This window comes from Gracilinanus agilis, chromosome 1 (assembly GCF_016433145.1).
Source record: "Gracilinanus agilis isolate LMUSP501 chromosome 1, AgileGrace, whole genome shotgun sequence".
NCBI lineage: Eukaryota > Metazoa > Chordata > Mammalia > Didelphimorphia > Didelphidae > Gracilinanus > Gracilinanus agilis.
In genome coordinates, this window is record NC_058130.1 from 295,404,874 (window position 1) to 295,420,485 (window position 15,612).

The following is a 15,612-nucleotide window of genomic DNA, read 5'->3' on the forward strand; positions in this document are numbered from 1 at the left end:
ATTTTGCCACATCCCCTCCAGCATTCATTACTCTCCCCTTCTTTCATTTTAACCAATCTGCTAGGTGTGAGGTGATACCTCAGAGTTCTTTTGATTTGCATTTCTCTAATTATTAGAGATTTAGAACACTTTCTCATGTGCTTATTGATATTTTTTATTTCTTTACCTGAAAATTGCCTATTCATGTCTCTTGCCCATTTATCAATTGGGGAATGCCTTGATTTTTTATACAATTGCTTTAACTCCTTGTATATTTGAGTAATTAGATCCCTGTCAGAGTTTTTTGTTATAAAGATTTTTTCCCAATTTGTTGTTTCCCTTCTGATTTTGACTACATTGTTTTTGTTTGTACAAAAGCTTTTTAGTTTAATATAATCAAAACCATTGAACTTACATTTTGTAATTTTTCTCTAACTCTTGCTTGGTTTTAAAATCTTTCCTTTCCCAGAGATCTGACAAGTATACTACTCTGTGTTCACTTAACTTATTTATAGTTTCCCTCTTTATATTCAAGTCATTCACCCATTCTGAATTTATCTTGGTGTAGGGTATGAGATGTTGATCTAAACCTAATCTCTCCCATATTGTTTTCCCAATTTCCCAGCAGATTTTGTCAAATAGTGGATTCATGTCCCAAAAGTTGGGCTCTTTGGATTCATCATACACTGTCTTGCTGACATCATTTACCCCAAGTCTATTCCACTGATCATCCCTTCTGTCTCTCAGCCAGTACCATATTGTTTTGATGACTACTGCTTTATAGTATAGTTTAATATCTGGTACTGCTAGGCCCCCTTCCTTCACATTTTTTTTCATTATTTCCCTTGATATTCTTGATCTTTTGTTATTCCAAATGAAATTTGTTATAGTTTTTTCTAATTCAGTAAATAAGTTTTTTGGTAGTTTGATAGGTATGGCACTAAATAGGTATATTAATTTGGGTAGAATGGTCATTTTAATAATGTTAGCCCATCCTACCCATGAGCAATCAATGGCTTTCCAATTGTTTAGATCCAGTTTTATTTGTTTGGAAAGTGTTTTGTAATTGTTTTCATATAATTGCTGTGTTTGTTTTGGTAGATAGATTCCCAAGTATTTTATATTGTCTAGGGTGATTTTAAATGGTATTTCTCTTTCTACCTCTTGCTGCTCTAATGTGTTGGAAATGTATAGAAATGCTGATGATTTATGTGCATTTATTTTGTATCCTGCAACTTTGCTAAAGTTCTTGATTATTTCTACAAGCTTCTTAGTTGATTCTCTAGGATTTTTTAAGTAGACCATCTTATCATCTGCAAAGAGTGATAGCTTAGTCTCCTCATTGCCTATTTTGATACCTTCAATTTCTTTTTCTTCTCTAATTGCTACTGCTAGTGTTTCTAGTACTATGTTGAATAATAGAGGTGATAATGGGCATCCTTGTTTTACTCCTGATCTTATTGGGAAGGCTTCTAATTTATCCCCATTGCATATGATGTTTGTTGATGGTTTTAGGTATATACTGTTTATTATTTTTAGGAAAGGTCCTTCTATTCCTATACTTTCCAGTGTTTTCAATAGGAATGGATGCTGTATTTTGTCAAAGGCTTTTTCAGCATCTATTGAGATAATCATGTGATTTTTGTTTCTTAGACTGTTGATATGGTTAATTATGTGGATGGTTTTCCTAATGTTGAACCATCCTTGCATTCCTGGTATAAATCCCACCTGAGCATGGTGGATGATCTTCTTAATTACTTGCTGGAGTCTCTTTGCTAGTATTCTATTTAAGTTTTTTGCATCTATGTTCATTAGGGAGATTGGTCTATAGTTTTCTTTCTCTGTTTTTGGTCTACCTGGCTTAGGGATCAGTACCATATTTGTGTCATAAAAGGAATTTGGTAGGACTCCTTCTTTGCTTATCATATAAAATAACTTGTATAGTATTGAGATTAGTTGCTCTTTGAATGTCTGATAGAATTCACTTGTGAATCCATCAGGTCCTGGTGATTTTTTCTTAGGGAGTTCTTCAAAGGCTTGTTCAATTTCTATTTCTGATATGGGATTATTTAGGTATTCTATTTCTTCTGCTGTTAATCTAGGCAATTTATATTTTTGTAAATATTCGTCTATATCTCCTAAATTGTTATATTTGTAGCCATATAATTGGGCAAAATAGTTCTTAATGATTGCCTTAACTTCCCCCTCATTAGATGTGAAGTCTCCCTTTTCATTTTTAATACTGTCAATTTGGTTTCCTTCTTTCCTTTTTCTTATTAGATTAACCAGTACTTTGTCTATTTTATCTGTTTTTTCAAAATACCAGCTTCTAGTCTTATTTATTAATTCAATAGTTCTTTTACTTTCAATTTTAATACTAATTTCTCCCTTAATTTTTAGTATTTCTAATTTAGTTTTCATCTGGGGGTTTTTAATTTGCTCGCTTTCTAGTTTTTTGAGTTACATGCCCAATTCATTAATCTCTGCCCTCCTTAATTTGTTAATATATGCACTCAAGGATATAAATTTCCCCCTGAGTACTGCCTTGGCCGCATCCCACAGAGTTTGGTAGGATGTCTCATCATTGTCATTCTCTTCAATGAAATGGTAAATCTAATTTGCTGCTTTAAAGTTTTCCTTTTGTGACTTCATTGTTAAAATGGGTTTCATAGTATTTAAGAAATAGTCTGTGCTTTCTACAAAAGAATTGATGAATTTTGCCTTTGGAAGTTATATAATTTTATCTTACCCAGAAAATATATAAAACTATTGTAGACTCTGTGTGTGTTATTGATACCCATCATTTGGATATCAATAATTGATATCATTGATCAATAAATTTGTAGATTTTGAGCATAATCAAGCATACTTGGCTTATTTAGTATCCTTTCTGAAGGCTCTGTAACATAACAAGAGGGTGCTAAAGATTTTGTTGGAAACAAAATCCCTTAAAAATATATACTTGTATGCCAGATTTTCTAGTGAAGATAGGAGTTGTAAAGTACATTTAGAAAATATCAATATAAGTTCAGTCTACAAATGTACTTACAATTGATGGACCTAGATGACCTTTACCATTAACTTGTCTATGTACTTATAAAATTGTTTTCATTCCCATAGACCTTTTACTTTTTACAAAGTGCTTTTTTATATTGGTTCAATTTTAAACTCACAACCCAGATATTATTTTAGGAGGAAATATTATTATCCCTATTCTATAGAGGAGCAGATTAAGTTGCCTAAGATCCTAAGTTATGGTTGTTGTTTGGTTGTGTCCGACTCATTTTTGATCCTATTCCCTGTTTTTTTTGTTTTTTTTTGGCAAAGATACTGAAGTGTTTTGCCATTTCCTTCTCCTGTTCATTTTACAGATAAAGAAACTGAGATCAACAGGATTAAGTGACTTGCCAAGGGTTACACAACAAGTAAATTTCTGACACCATATTTGAATCCAGGAAGATGCCTTCCTGACTCTAGGCCAAGCACTTTATCCACTCTGCTACCTAACCAAACAAGATTCCAGGAGCAAAGATCTAAAAGAGTGAATTTTCTTCCAGAATCAAGAAGGGATTACGGCATCCATTTATTTATTTGTTTGTTTTAGGCTTTTTGCCCCATGGTTACGTGATTTGTATTCTTTCCCTTCCCTCCTCCCTAGCCCCTTCCATAGCCAACAAGAAATTCAACTGGGTTTTATATGTCACCAATCAAGATCTATTTCCATATTGTTAATATTTACAATAGAATCATCCTTTAGAGCAGTGGTTCCCAAACTTTTTTGGCCTACCGCCCCTTTTCCAGAAAAAATATCACTTAGCCCCCTGGAAATTAATTTTTTTTAAATTTTAATAGCAATTAATAGGAAAGATAAATGCACCTGTGACCGTCACTGCCCTCCTGGAACACTGCAGCATCCACCAGGGGGCGTTGGCTCCCACTTTGGGAATCACTGCTTTAGAGTCTTCATTCCCAATCATATCCCCATTCAACCATGTGATCAAGGAAATGTTTTTTTCTTCTGTGTTTCTAATCCCACGGTTGTTCTCTGGATGTGGGTAGTGTTCTTTCTGGTAAGACTCTCAGAATTGTCCTGCATCATTTCATTGCTACTAGTAGAGAAGTCCATTATGTTCAATTGTGCCACAGTGTATTGGTCTCTGTGTATAATGTTCTCCTGGTTCTGTTCCTTTCACTCTACATCAGTTTGTGGAGGCCGTTCCAGTTCATTATTCCTTTTAGCACAATAGTATTCCATCACCAACAGATACCACAATTTGTTCAGCCATTCCCCAAACAAAGTGATCCTCATTTTCCAATTTTTTTGCCACCACAAAGATTGTGCCTATAAATATTTTTGTACAGGTCTTTTATCTTATCTCTTTGGGGTATAAACCTAGCAGTGGTATGGCTGGATCAAAGGACAGGCAGTCTTTTAAAGCCCATGGGGCATGTAAATTAAGTTTTGCAAGGATTTGCAAGAAGCCATGCCTTTGGGCAGGGTTTCCAGTTGGACACTTGGAATCTTGGGAGATTCCTGATGCCATGCTAGTCTTCCTGTAGAATACCCTCAACCAATCACAATATAGATCTTCAGGAAGACTAGCCTTCTGGTATCAATTGATGTTTAACTGATGTTAATTGAATCAATATTATTAGAATATCAGTGATAATCAGTATTGCATCTGACTATTAATATTGATGATGGTACTTTATCTCATCTTCAGAGAGTAAAGCTGGATCCCACTCTATCCCTTCAAATTCCCTAAAACTCCTTTTGAAGCTATCTTGTTGCCAGGCCAACCCACAAAGGTCAATAACTGGTTTGAGTTTTATAAACAAAGATTTTACTTGAGGTAATCAAACAACAAGGGGAACTGAAAGAAGGGAAGAGAGTTTTAGGAATCCCTAAATGAAGTCTAAGCTTAACCCAAAGTGTGTGTGTGTGTGTGTGTGTGTGTGTGTGTGTGTGTGTGTGTGTGTAATCTAACAACTTTAGAATGTTGATAGCTGAGCTGGGCCAGAAAGGCCCACTGGCCTTATTTGGCCTGCTTTAGTGGACACTGCCTGCCTCTAGAAGAATTAAATTGCAGCTTGAATGAAGATATTTAGATAGATAAATCTTCTGTAATAATTTGATGGATGCTGATGATTGATCCTAAAGTTCAGTAGTAATCCTGTAACTTTCAGGTATGCTGGTTGATACTTGGCTAGACTAATAAATTTTGGAGAAAAAGATTTGAACCCAACCACCCTTCATCCCCGGCTCCAGAATGAGTCCCTGGGTCCAGTTTCTCTCCCCCTCATATAGGGCACAGCCCAACCGACGATTAGTCTCATGCCCTCGTGTGGCATCAGGAATCTCCCATGATTCCAAGTGTCCAAATGGAAACCCTGCCCAAAGGCATGGCTTCTTGCAAATCCTTGCAAATCTTAACTTACAGGCAGAGTACCAAATTACCTTCCAGAATGGTTGGATCAGGAATTATGTCATTTCTGAGGAAGCTGATTTCGACCAGGCATGGACTCTGGTCTTGGATATCTCTCTACTTTGTAATATTAACATCTAAAATGATGGAGAAACAAAAGTCCTCAGCCTCATTCTATGTATAAAGCCATATGATTGTGAGCCTGTTATAGTTTGACAAAATTACCACAAGAGAATATACAGAAAGAAAAGAAGGTCTTACAACAGTGCCTTGTGGTAGATCATTAATTAGGAGTCACATTGTATGTGATTATCCTGCTTCATGGTCTATCATCCTCCTGGAAATTGAAATTGAGAAGTCAGACAGATAGAAGGACCAAGAAAGAATACTTGTTACAAGAAAATAAAGAGAAGAGGGTTTTTATCTAGGAAGATGTAATTGTCAACAGTTTCAAATGCTATAAAATGATCAAGAGGGATGCCTAAATAAAGGCTTTTGGATTTGTCAATTAAAAAATCATTTGGCAACCTTGAAGAGAGTGATGAGATCCCAGTTTTCCATCTCCTAAATAACACAAGGACTCAGGAACTTGTCCTATTCCTGGATATGTCATTGTATTCTGAGGCCAGCAATGCAATATAATTTTAGTCTCTTCAGGTATTTAAAGGACTATCATGGGGAAGAAGAATCATATTTGTTCTTTTCGACCTAGAGGACAGAACTAAGAACAATATATTGAGGCTACAAAGAGGCAAATTTAAGCTTATTGTCAGGAAAAACTTCACAATGAGTGGAATTCCATCCAAAAATACGAGCTGCCTTAGTAGTTAGACTAAGAGATCACTTTTAAAGGTAAGTAGTAGAGGAGATCTTCTTGTCCTCTTGTCCTTCCTCACTGAAGGTTTGGATTCCGGACCCTTAATTTTTGGGAGAACTAGTATGTGTGTTTAGGAAAAGAAAAGCTAGACTAGGGTTTATCTCATGATTGGGCCATCTTTCTTTTTGAAACAGCTTCTGTAGACATTTTAGTCACTAAGATTGTACATTTGTCTCAGCATAATTCACAGCTCTCTGAATGAACAAAATTTTATTTTGCACAATGATGAGATTTTTACTTCACCATTTTGATCTCTATTTGGATATATTATATTCAGATAATGCATCCAGATATCTGTGAATTACAATGAACTGTACTTGTAAAGATTACAACACTGTGGTTACACCAGAGAATTTATAGTTAGTGAAAAATAAAATGTCAACAGCATATCTCATGAAGATGATAATTACATGAAGACCAATAATTATCTATTTTAAGTAGAGGAATATCTTGAAAAGGGATTAGGGTTTTTTCCCCCACAAAAAAAGCAATTCAGTCCATATCAAAAAACTTTGATTATTAGCAAGGCAGCCTGTCTTGTGTTTTTATTTTTTCCTAGTCAATGGATTTGCTTAATTTTAGAGACAAAAAATATATGATAGATTGAAAGTAATAGCAAGTCAGCAACACAATGAACAACAACAAAAAAATCCTGTCTAGTAGTATTTTTTGAGGAGAAACTATTCATGAGTATTTTATCATTGTTAATAATTTTAAAAGCCATGATGAGTAATCGAACAAATTGTTTTTAAAAAAGAATTATATTCCACATGGGAAAAGAAAGTTATTATTCACTGCTAATTCTTTTAGGTAATTAAAGCCTTGAGAAGAGAGATTTTGCAAAATAGTACCTTTGTACTTTGAAAAAGGTACAGGCCTCCAGTTATGTGATTAGTTAATTCTTAATACCTTTGTTATCTTAGGCAGGTTCCTTTACCACTCTAGACTTCAGATCCATCCTTTGTAAATGGAGGGTATTGTATTAGATGGCCTCTAAGGACTTTTCTAGCTGTACATCTAAATGTGGGAGTGTCATATCATTTTTTTGTGTTTTCCTTTAGCGATGACTAGCAACTTCAGGAGAAAGTTTTGGGGGGTTATGTCGAGGGGGAGGAAAAATAAATAATAAGTAAAAATAAATAACTTAAATTTATTTGAAGTAGAGAATATGTTCATAATTTATAAATAAATACATATATGATCATAAATTTGTAAAGAAACATATATGAACCAAATATACTATTATTGGTCATCTCTAAGATTCCTCTCATGGGATGATATGTAATACAGCTGTAGAGTAATAAGGCATATATTATAATTTTATTATAAGATAAGACCCCTCTACTTTAATAATGGAGAAGTTCCAAAAATTCAGATCGACTTGAGATACTGCCATAGTTTTAAAACTACAGCATTTATTTTGTGTGTTAATATAGGAGAAAGCCTCTGATAAAGTATAGGAAATTTACCATATCAAATGCATTTCCTTTCACTCAACTGTAGCATGGTACAGATTAAATTCAACAGTATATGTAATATATTCTTAATTCCTAAAGGGGAAATATAGGATTCACTAAGGAAGACTAATGTAGAAAATGTGATATTCTTTAACATTTTACAGGATATGAACAGATGGAAAGAATTATGTCAATTGGTAGAAAAATTTGTTTGCACTATAGCACACCTCTAAAGAGTGTTTAAAGCTAGTTTTCTGAGAATATTTAAGTAACTTTTCATTACTTCTCTTAGTTTATTAACCACAAACAAAAAGATATTTTGAAATTTTATTTTAATTTCTTTCCTCTAGATCACTATTAAAAGTACTGTTTTTACCAAAAGTATTGTTCTAAATGTGGAAAAATCAATTAATTCACAAGCATTTATAAGTCTACTCTCTGCCAGGTATTTATTATTAAACAGTACCTCTCAGGGGGATGAAGTGATTTGCTCACAAACCCAGATTCCTCAATTCTATATACTGTGAGCTTCCCATTATACCACGTAGGTACTTCATGAAAATATTTTTGTTTGTTTGTTTTTTCAGACATGACCAATATTTTTATTTGTTTTCCTTGACTCTGCTTATTTATTAAAAGGTAGAATTTCTTAGGATAGGTCAGAGGAAAGTATTAGTAAGTAAGGAGAGAGATGAAAAAAATAAAGTTCATCAATAAAAACATAAAATGCACAGAAGACATAAAGAAACTTAGGAGTCATGAACAAGATGATTTTTGTTATATAAAATTTAATATGTAGGGTTTTTGAGTTATTTTATTTTATATATAACAAGATATTTAACATAATACATATTATTTGTTATAAATATATAATAAAGGGAAACAAATTCTCACATTAACTATGTCCAAAAATGTCTACCATATTCTTTTTTTTAACCTCCCTTCTATCCTCTTCCCCTCCCAAGAAGGCAGGTAATATGGTGTAAGTTGTACATATATATTATCATATAACACAAATGTCCATGTTCATCATGTTATGAAGCAAGACACATATTGCTTACACTAGAGAAAAATTCATGGAGGAAATAAAGTGAAAAAAGGTGTATTTCAATTTGCATTCAGACTCTATCTGCTCCTTCTATGGCAGTGGATATCCTTTTTCATTCTGAGTTATCTTGATTGGAGTTGTCTTGGATTTTTTGCCTTGTTGATAATAATTAAGTCATTCACAGTTGATAATCATACATTAATATTATTACTGAGTACAGTGTTCTCCTAATTCTACTCACTTCTGCTCATTGTAGTATTCCATTACAAATAATATATAACAAGTTTTTCATCCATTCCCCAATTGATAGCTATCCCTTCAGCTTCCAGTTCTTTGCCACTACAAAAAGAGAGCTGCTATCAATATTTTGAAACATATAGTTTTTTTGCTTTTTCCTTGATCACATTAGGCAATAAACCCAATAGAGGTATTACTGGATCAAAAGGCATACACAGTTTTATAACTCTTTGAGAATAATTCCAAATTACTTTCTTGAAATGGTTAGATCAGTTCATAGTTCCATCAACAATGTATCAGTGTCCCTGTTTTTCCATATCCACCTTAAAGGGGGGGAAAAAAAAAACCCTTACCTTCCACCTTAGAGTCAACACTATGTATTGGTTCCAAGACAGAAGAATGGTAAGGGCTAGGCAATGGGGGTTAAGTGACTTGCCCTGGGTTACACAGCTAGGACTGTCTGAGACCAGATTTGAACCCAGGACCTCCCATCTCTGAGTCTGGCTCTCAATCCACTTAGCCACTCAGCTGCCCCACCCATATTCTTTTCTCACATTTGTCATTTTTCTCTTTTATTGTTTTAGCCAATCTGCTAGGTGTGAAATATTTCATAGTTGTTTTGATTTGTATTCTTCTAATCATTAATGATTTAGTGCATTTTTTCATATGGTCATATGTATCTTTGATTTCTTGATCTATCTATTCATATCTTTTGATCATTTATTACGATAATCTGGAATTTTTAATTTTCAAAATGTAACCTTTTGTTAACTTAAAGAAGGATAACTGCCGGGGAGGACTTCACTTCCATCTTGATTGTCCTGATTGGCTTCAGTTGTACATAATTGTACATAGGCCCAAGTCTAGCCACATTCCATCTTGCTGTCCATGTACCACCTCCATCTCCCTGCCCCCCAAATCTGGAATCATGATCAAATCAAAACTGTCATTATTCATGTAAAGGTGTATGTCATCTACTCCATTCACCATGCATTTTCAAAACCAAAATAAATACCTCATTTTGATCATGCTCTTCAAGGGCAGAAACTATCCTTGCTTTTGTGTTTGTCACAAGTTCTTGGCACACAATAAGCAATTCATTCATTCTTTCTTTCACTCATAGGAATCCTTTAAGAAATAAGCTCTTATAGCACATTCAAATATGATTCCATTTGGGGAAAAATGAATTACATAGAAAGTATACCCAGATCATTGAAAACAGAAACATTTTTGAGTCATTGGTTCCCAGTCTGTATTTTTATACTTTCCTTCTCTCCCCATTTTCATCTTTGCAGCACTGATAGCCATTGGACGATACAGCATGACAATAGAGACTGTAGATGTTGGATGGTGTAAAGAAATCACAGATCAGGGAGCAACCCTGATTGCACAGAGCAGCAAGTCTCTCAGATATTTAGGGCTGATGAGATGTGATAAGGTAAGAAATTTGTATTAAGTTGAATTGACTGTTAGAATAAATATAAAAAGATGTCTGATAACTGTTGATTAATTTTGCATTTTTTGCATTTAACAATTATAACACCACATGCTTAAGTCTCTAGAGAGCATGAAATAGACAATAAAGTTTTGATTTTAATATTTCTAATAATCAAATTGTCTCCAGAATTCCACATTTCTTAACTCAGATTAGACCTGTTCCACATGGTTTTTTTTCATGAGTATTTAGACCTGTTTACTACTACTTTGGGATTGGTTTGGTTTAAATCAAAGAACAACATGGGCATCATGCCTCTCAGCATATGATTCATCTATTTGTTCATTCATTTAGTAAATATTTACTAAGTGTACAAAGTATCAGGATAGGGGGAAGGGGATAAAAAAGTTTAAATTAGACTTGGCCATTGCCCTCATGAGTCTTATAGGGTGATAGGATACTAACACATTATACAATGTTTTATGTAAGTGAATTATATAGTTAGGAAAAAAATATCATGAATCAGTCTCAAGGACAGATGGGACATGCCATAAGGGTAAATGTAGAACTGAAAATACTGGATTAATACTATCATCCTGAAATAAAAAGAACTACCAAAGTAGTGATAATAAATGGTCTTTAATCAAGGCAAGGAAATTGCAATCTAGGGTCCCCACTTAGCACCGGAGTCAGAAGTACTAAAGAGAGGCAGAGGTGGGGTAGAATTAAATACATTTAGAGAGTCTCATATAGCCAAGAGAAGCATAAAATGTTTTACATAACAACAGAAAGTGCAGAGATGAGGCTAGGGAGACTGGGGGGCGGGGGTTGCCCTCCGAAAATTCTTGTCCCTGGGAACAAGCAAAATCAGCTCAGTCAACAGCTGCGTTGAAAATACTTTTAAATTAGCCCACAGTGGCTATAAAGCCCAGCTTCAGCCATTCTGCCCATGACACTTTCTGAGAAAAGTTTTGTGATTATATATTACTTTTAACTTTAAAATGGTAATTCCAGACAAATTTAGGAAGAATAGATGTGTTGTGTTGTGTCATTTTGTATATTCTAACAAGAATATTTAGCCCCAAACCAAAAAGAAAAAATACAAAACAATGCTCATCCTCCACAATTTGATTATGTTATATAATCCTTATTATAATCTTATTATATATAGTCTTATAGTCTTATAGATAGAAGCCTGAGTTAGTAGCTAAGCAACATTTGTGAGATATAGTCTCAATAAAGGCTCTACTAACTTATTTTAAATAAATTTGTTGCTTACCTAAATAAACTTACTTTAATTTTATCGTCACATACAAAAAAAGCTGAAGAAACCATGACAACAAAGGAAGGCTCCCTGCCCCTATCCACTCAGAATGAGATTTCAAAAAATACTTAAGGACATCAAAATATTTAGGTTTTAAAACAGACACATCTATTCTGTAAGGTCACATTTTTTTCCCCATAGGGTATCCTCTTTTAGAGTCTTTACACCAGCACTATATACACTATACACTATATCAAAATTTTAAGAATGGAAAATCATGTGTCCTATGAGTTACAGGACAGTATCACCCAAAGGTGTATATTTACTGGCTTACATGAAACTTATGATAGTGGGTTAAAGAATTGTTTTAGTGTACTTGTCTGATTTGAGACTTAGGGATGAATTTCATCAAGATATGGGTTGGAGGACATCAACAGCACCCCGTACTGCTGCATTCCCTTCCTGATCCACTCTCATTTTCATTGCAGTATTGTTAAGGGCAAAATATAAATGAATTTACACTATCTTTTATACTAAAATGCCTAAATTTACTTTGGATTTTGTTTTTAAAAGTTTCATAAGAGAAGGGGTGGAGTTAAGATGTCAGAGAAAAGGCAATAAGTCACCTGAGCTCTCCCATACTCTCCTGCAAACAACTTTTAAAAATAATACTTCAAAGCAAATCTGGAGTGGTAGAGTCCATAAAATGAGAGGATAAAACAATTTTCAGTCCAAAACAACCTAAAAGATTGACAGGGAAGGTCTATTGCACCAGAGTGAGAATGGAACACAGTCTAGACTAGAGCAACAGCCAGGAGAGGAGTAGACACACCCCTTTTTAGATCATACCACCTTGGAGGAATTGAAAACTTACACACTCTCAGGACCAGCTCTGAAAGTAGCTACACAAAAAACTTGAAGTTTGAGACAATGACCCCTCCACCCCAGGAGAAGAGTCTAATTTTAAAGTTCTCATGTTAAAATTCAAGAAATAAACTGGAAAAATGAGCATACAACAAAAAAAAAGAACCTGACTATAGGAAGTTACTGTAGTGAAAGGAAAGATCAAAATACAAAATCAGACAATAAAGTCAAAACTATTACATCTAATGCCTAACAGAAAAATGTGAATTGTTCTCAGGCTCAAAAAGAGTTCCTAGAAGAGCTCAAAAAGGATTTTTTAAAACAAAGAGTAGAAGAAAAATTGGGGAAAATAATGAGGGGAGTGATGCAAGAAAACCATGAAAAAAGGTTGACAACTTGGTAAAAAAGATACAAAAAAATGCCAAAGAAAAAGACACCTTAAAAATAGAATAGACAAAATGGTAAAAGAGGCACACAAATTCACTGAAGGGAAGAACTTCTTAAAAAACAGAGTTGATCACATGAAAAAAAATGATGTTTAAAAATTCACTGAAGAAAATTACTTCTCAAAAAGTAGAATTGACCTGATAGAAAAGAAAGTTTAAAAGCTCACTAAGGAAAGTAATTTCTTAAAAATTAGAATTGGAGAGGTGGAAAATAATGATTACATGAGATATCAAGGAACAATTAAACAAAATTAAAATAATAAAAAAATAGAAGAAAATGTAAAATATCTCATTGGAAAAGCAGTTGAACTAGAAAAATACATCAGAGATCATTTTTAAATTATTAGATTTCCTCACATTCATGATCAAAAAAAGTCTAGACATAATCTTTCAAGAAATTATCAAGGAAAACTGCCTTTGATATTTGAGAACAAGAGGGCAAAATAGAGATCGAAAGAATTGACCCATCACCCTCTGAAAGTGATCGCAAAGTAAAAGCCTCAGGAACAACCAAGGATAAAAAGCAAACAACAAACTGGGAAAAAACCTTTTATAACAAGTCACTCTGAAAAAGACTACATTTCTAAAATATATAGAAAATCAAGTCAAATGTATAAGATCACACAGTATTTCCGAACTGACAAATAGTCAAAGAATGTGAATAGGCAATTCTCAGATGAAGAAATTAAAACTTTAATCCATCTAATCTGGAGGACAATTTGGAATTATTCCCAAAGGGCTTTAAAAGACTGCCTGTCCTTTGATCCAGCCATACCACTGTTGAGTTTGTACTCCCAAAAACATAATAGGAAAAAGACTTGTACAAAAATATTTATAGCTATGCTCTTTGTGGTGGCAAAAAATTGGAAAATGAGGGGGTATCCATTGATTGGGGAATGGCTGAACAAATTGTGGTATCTGATGGTGATGGAATATTATTGTGCAGAAAGGGATAATGAACTGGAAGAATTTCATGTGTCCTGGAATGACGTCCAGGAATTGCTGCAGAGCCAAAGGAGTGGAACCAGGAGTACGTTGTACACAGAGACTGATACATTATGGCACAATTGGATGTAACAGACTTCTCTACTAGTAACAATGCATTGTGGGGCAGCTGGGTAGCTCAGTTGATTGAGAGTCAGGCCTAGAGACAGGAGGTCCTAGGTTCAAATCCGGCCTCAGACACTTCCCAGCTGTGTGACCCTGGGCAAGTCACTTGACCCCCATTGTCCACCCTTACCACTCTTCTACCTAGGAGCCAATACACAGAAGTTAAGGGTTAAAAAAAAAAAAGAAACAATTCAATGACCCAGACAATCCATAGGAACTTATGAGAAAGAATGCTATCCACATCCAGAGAAAGAACTGTGGAGCAGAAACACAGAAAAAAAACCTAAGATCAATCACGTGGTTTGATATGGATATGATTAGAGTTTTGATGTTAAGAGGTCATTTTATTGCAAATATGAATAATATATAAATAGGTTTCAAACAATGATACATGTATAATCCAGTGGAATTGCTTGTCAGCTCTGGGATTGGGGGAGGAAAGAGGGGAGGGAAAAATCTTGAATATTCTAAAGAAAGAAAGAAAGAAAAAGAAAGAAACGAAGAAAGAGAAAATAAAGAAAGAGAAATTAGAACTATCTTTAGTCATATTAAAAAACAGAGGCCTGCACATTATTACAACTCTGAGATACCACCTCATACCCATCAGATTGACTAACATGACCAAAAAACAAAAATGACAAATGTAGGAGTAAATGTGAACAAATCCAGACACTAATATATTGCTGGTGGAGCTATGAACTGATACAACCATTCTGGAGAGCCATCTGAAATAATAGCCAGAGGGCCATCAAATTGTACCTTTGAACCCAGTGATACCATTACTAGGTCTATATGCAAAAGAGATTAAAGATAGGAGGAAAGAACCTACTTGTACAAAATCTTACACCAGCTCTTTTTGTAGTGGTAAAGAATGGAACCTGAAGAGATGTCCTTCAATTGGGGAATGACTAAGAACGTTCTGGTAAATTATTATAACGTGATACTATTGTGCCATAAGAAATGACAAGATAGTAACAAAAAAACCTTGGAAAGACATCTATGAAATGATTCAAAGTGAAGTGAGCAGAACCAGGAGAACATTGTATATAGTAGCAACAATAATGTATGACGATCAACTGTGAATTAACTATTATCAATAAGACATAGAGCCAGGACAATTCCAAGAGACTCATGATGAAAAAAAGGATATTAACCATCATAGCAAGAGCAGAGTCCAAATGCAAATTTTTTACTTTATTTTGTCCTTGAACTTTTCTCTAATGTAAGCATTATGTTTGATTATATATGTATATGTGTACATATACATATATACATAACCTATGTCATATCACTGTCTTCTTGTAGAGATAGGAAGGGTAGGAGGGGGAGAGAAAACATGGATTGCAAAATATTGGGAAATGAATATCAAAAAATTGTATTGACATAGAATTTGGGAAAATTTAAATTTTATTATAATTTTTTAAAACTCCCAGGAATATTATAGCCAAATTTCAGAGCTCTCAGGTCAA

General features: G+C 34.1%; 1 protein-coding gene across 1 annotated transcript in view; it reads left to right on the forward strand.

Moving 5' to 3' along the window:
* The window catches only part of FBXL17 (F-box and leucine rich repeat protein 17), a 577,026-nt gene that overhangs the window by 496,793 nt on the left and 64,621 nt on the right, over positions 1-15,612 (forward strand). The window contains exon 8 of the mRNA XM_044680303.1: positions 10,320-10,462. Within this exon, the coding sequence (XP_044536238.1) occupies positions 10,320-10,462 (143 nt within the window). The remainder of the gene's footprint in view (positions 1-10,319; positions 10,463-15,612) is intronic.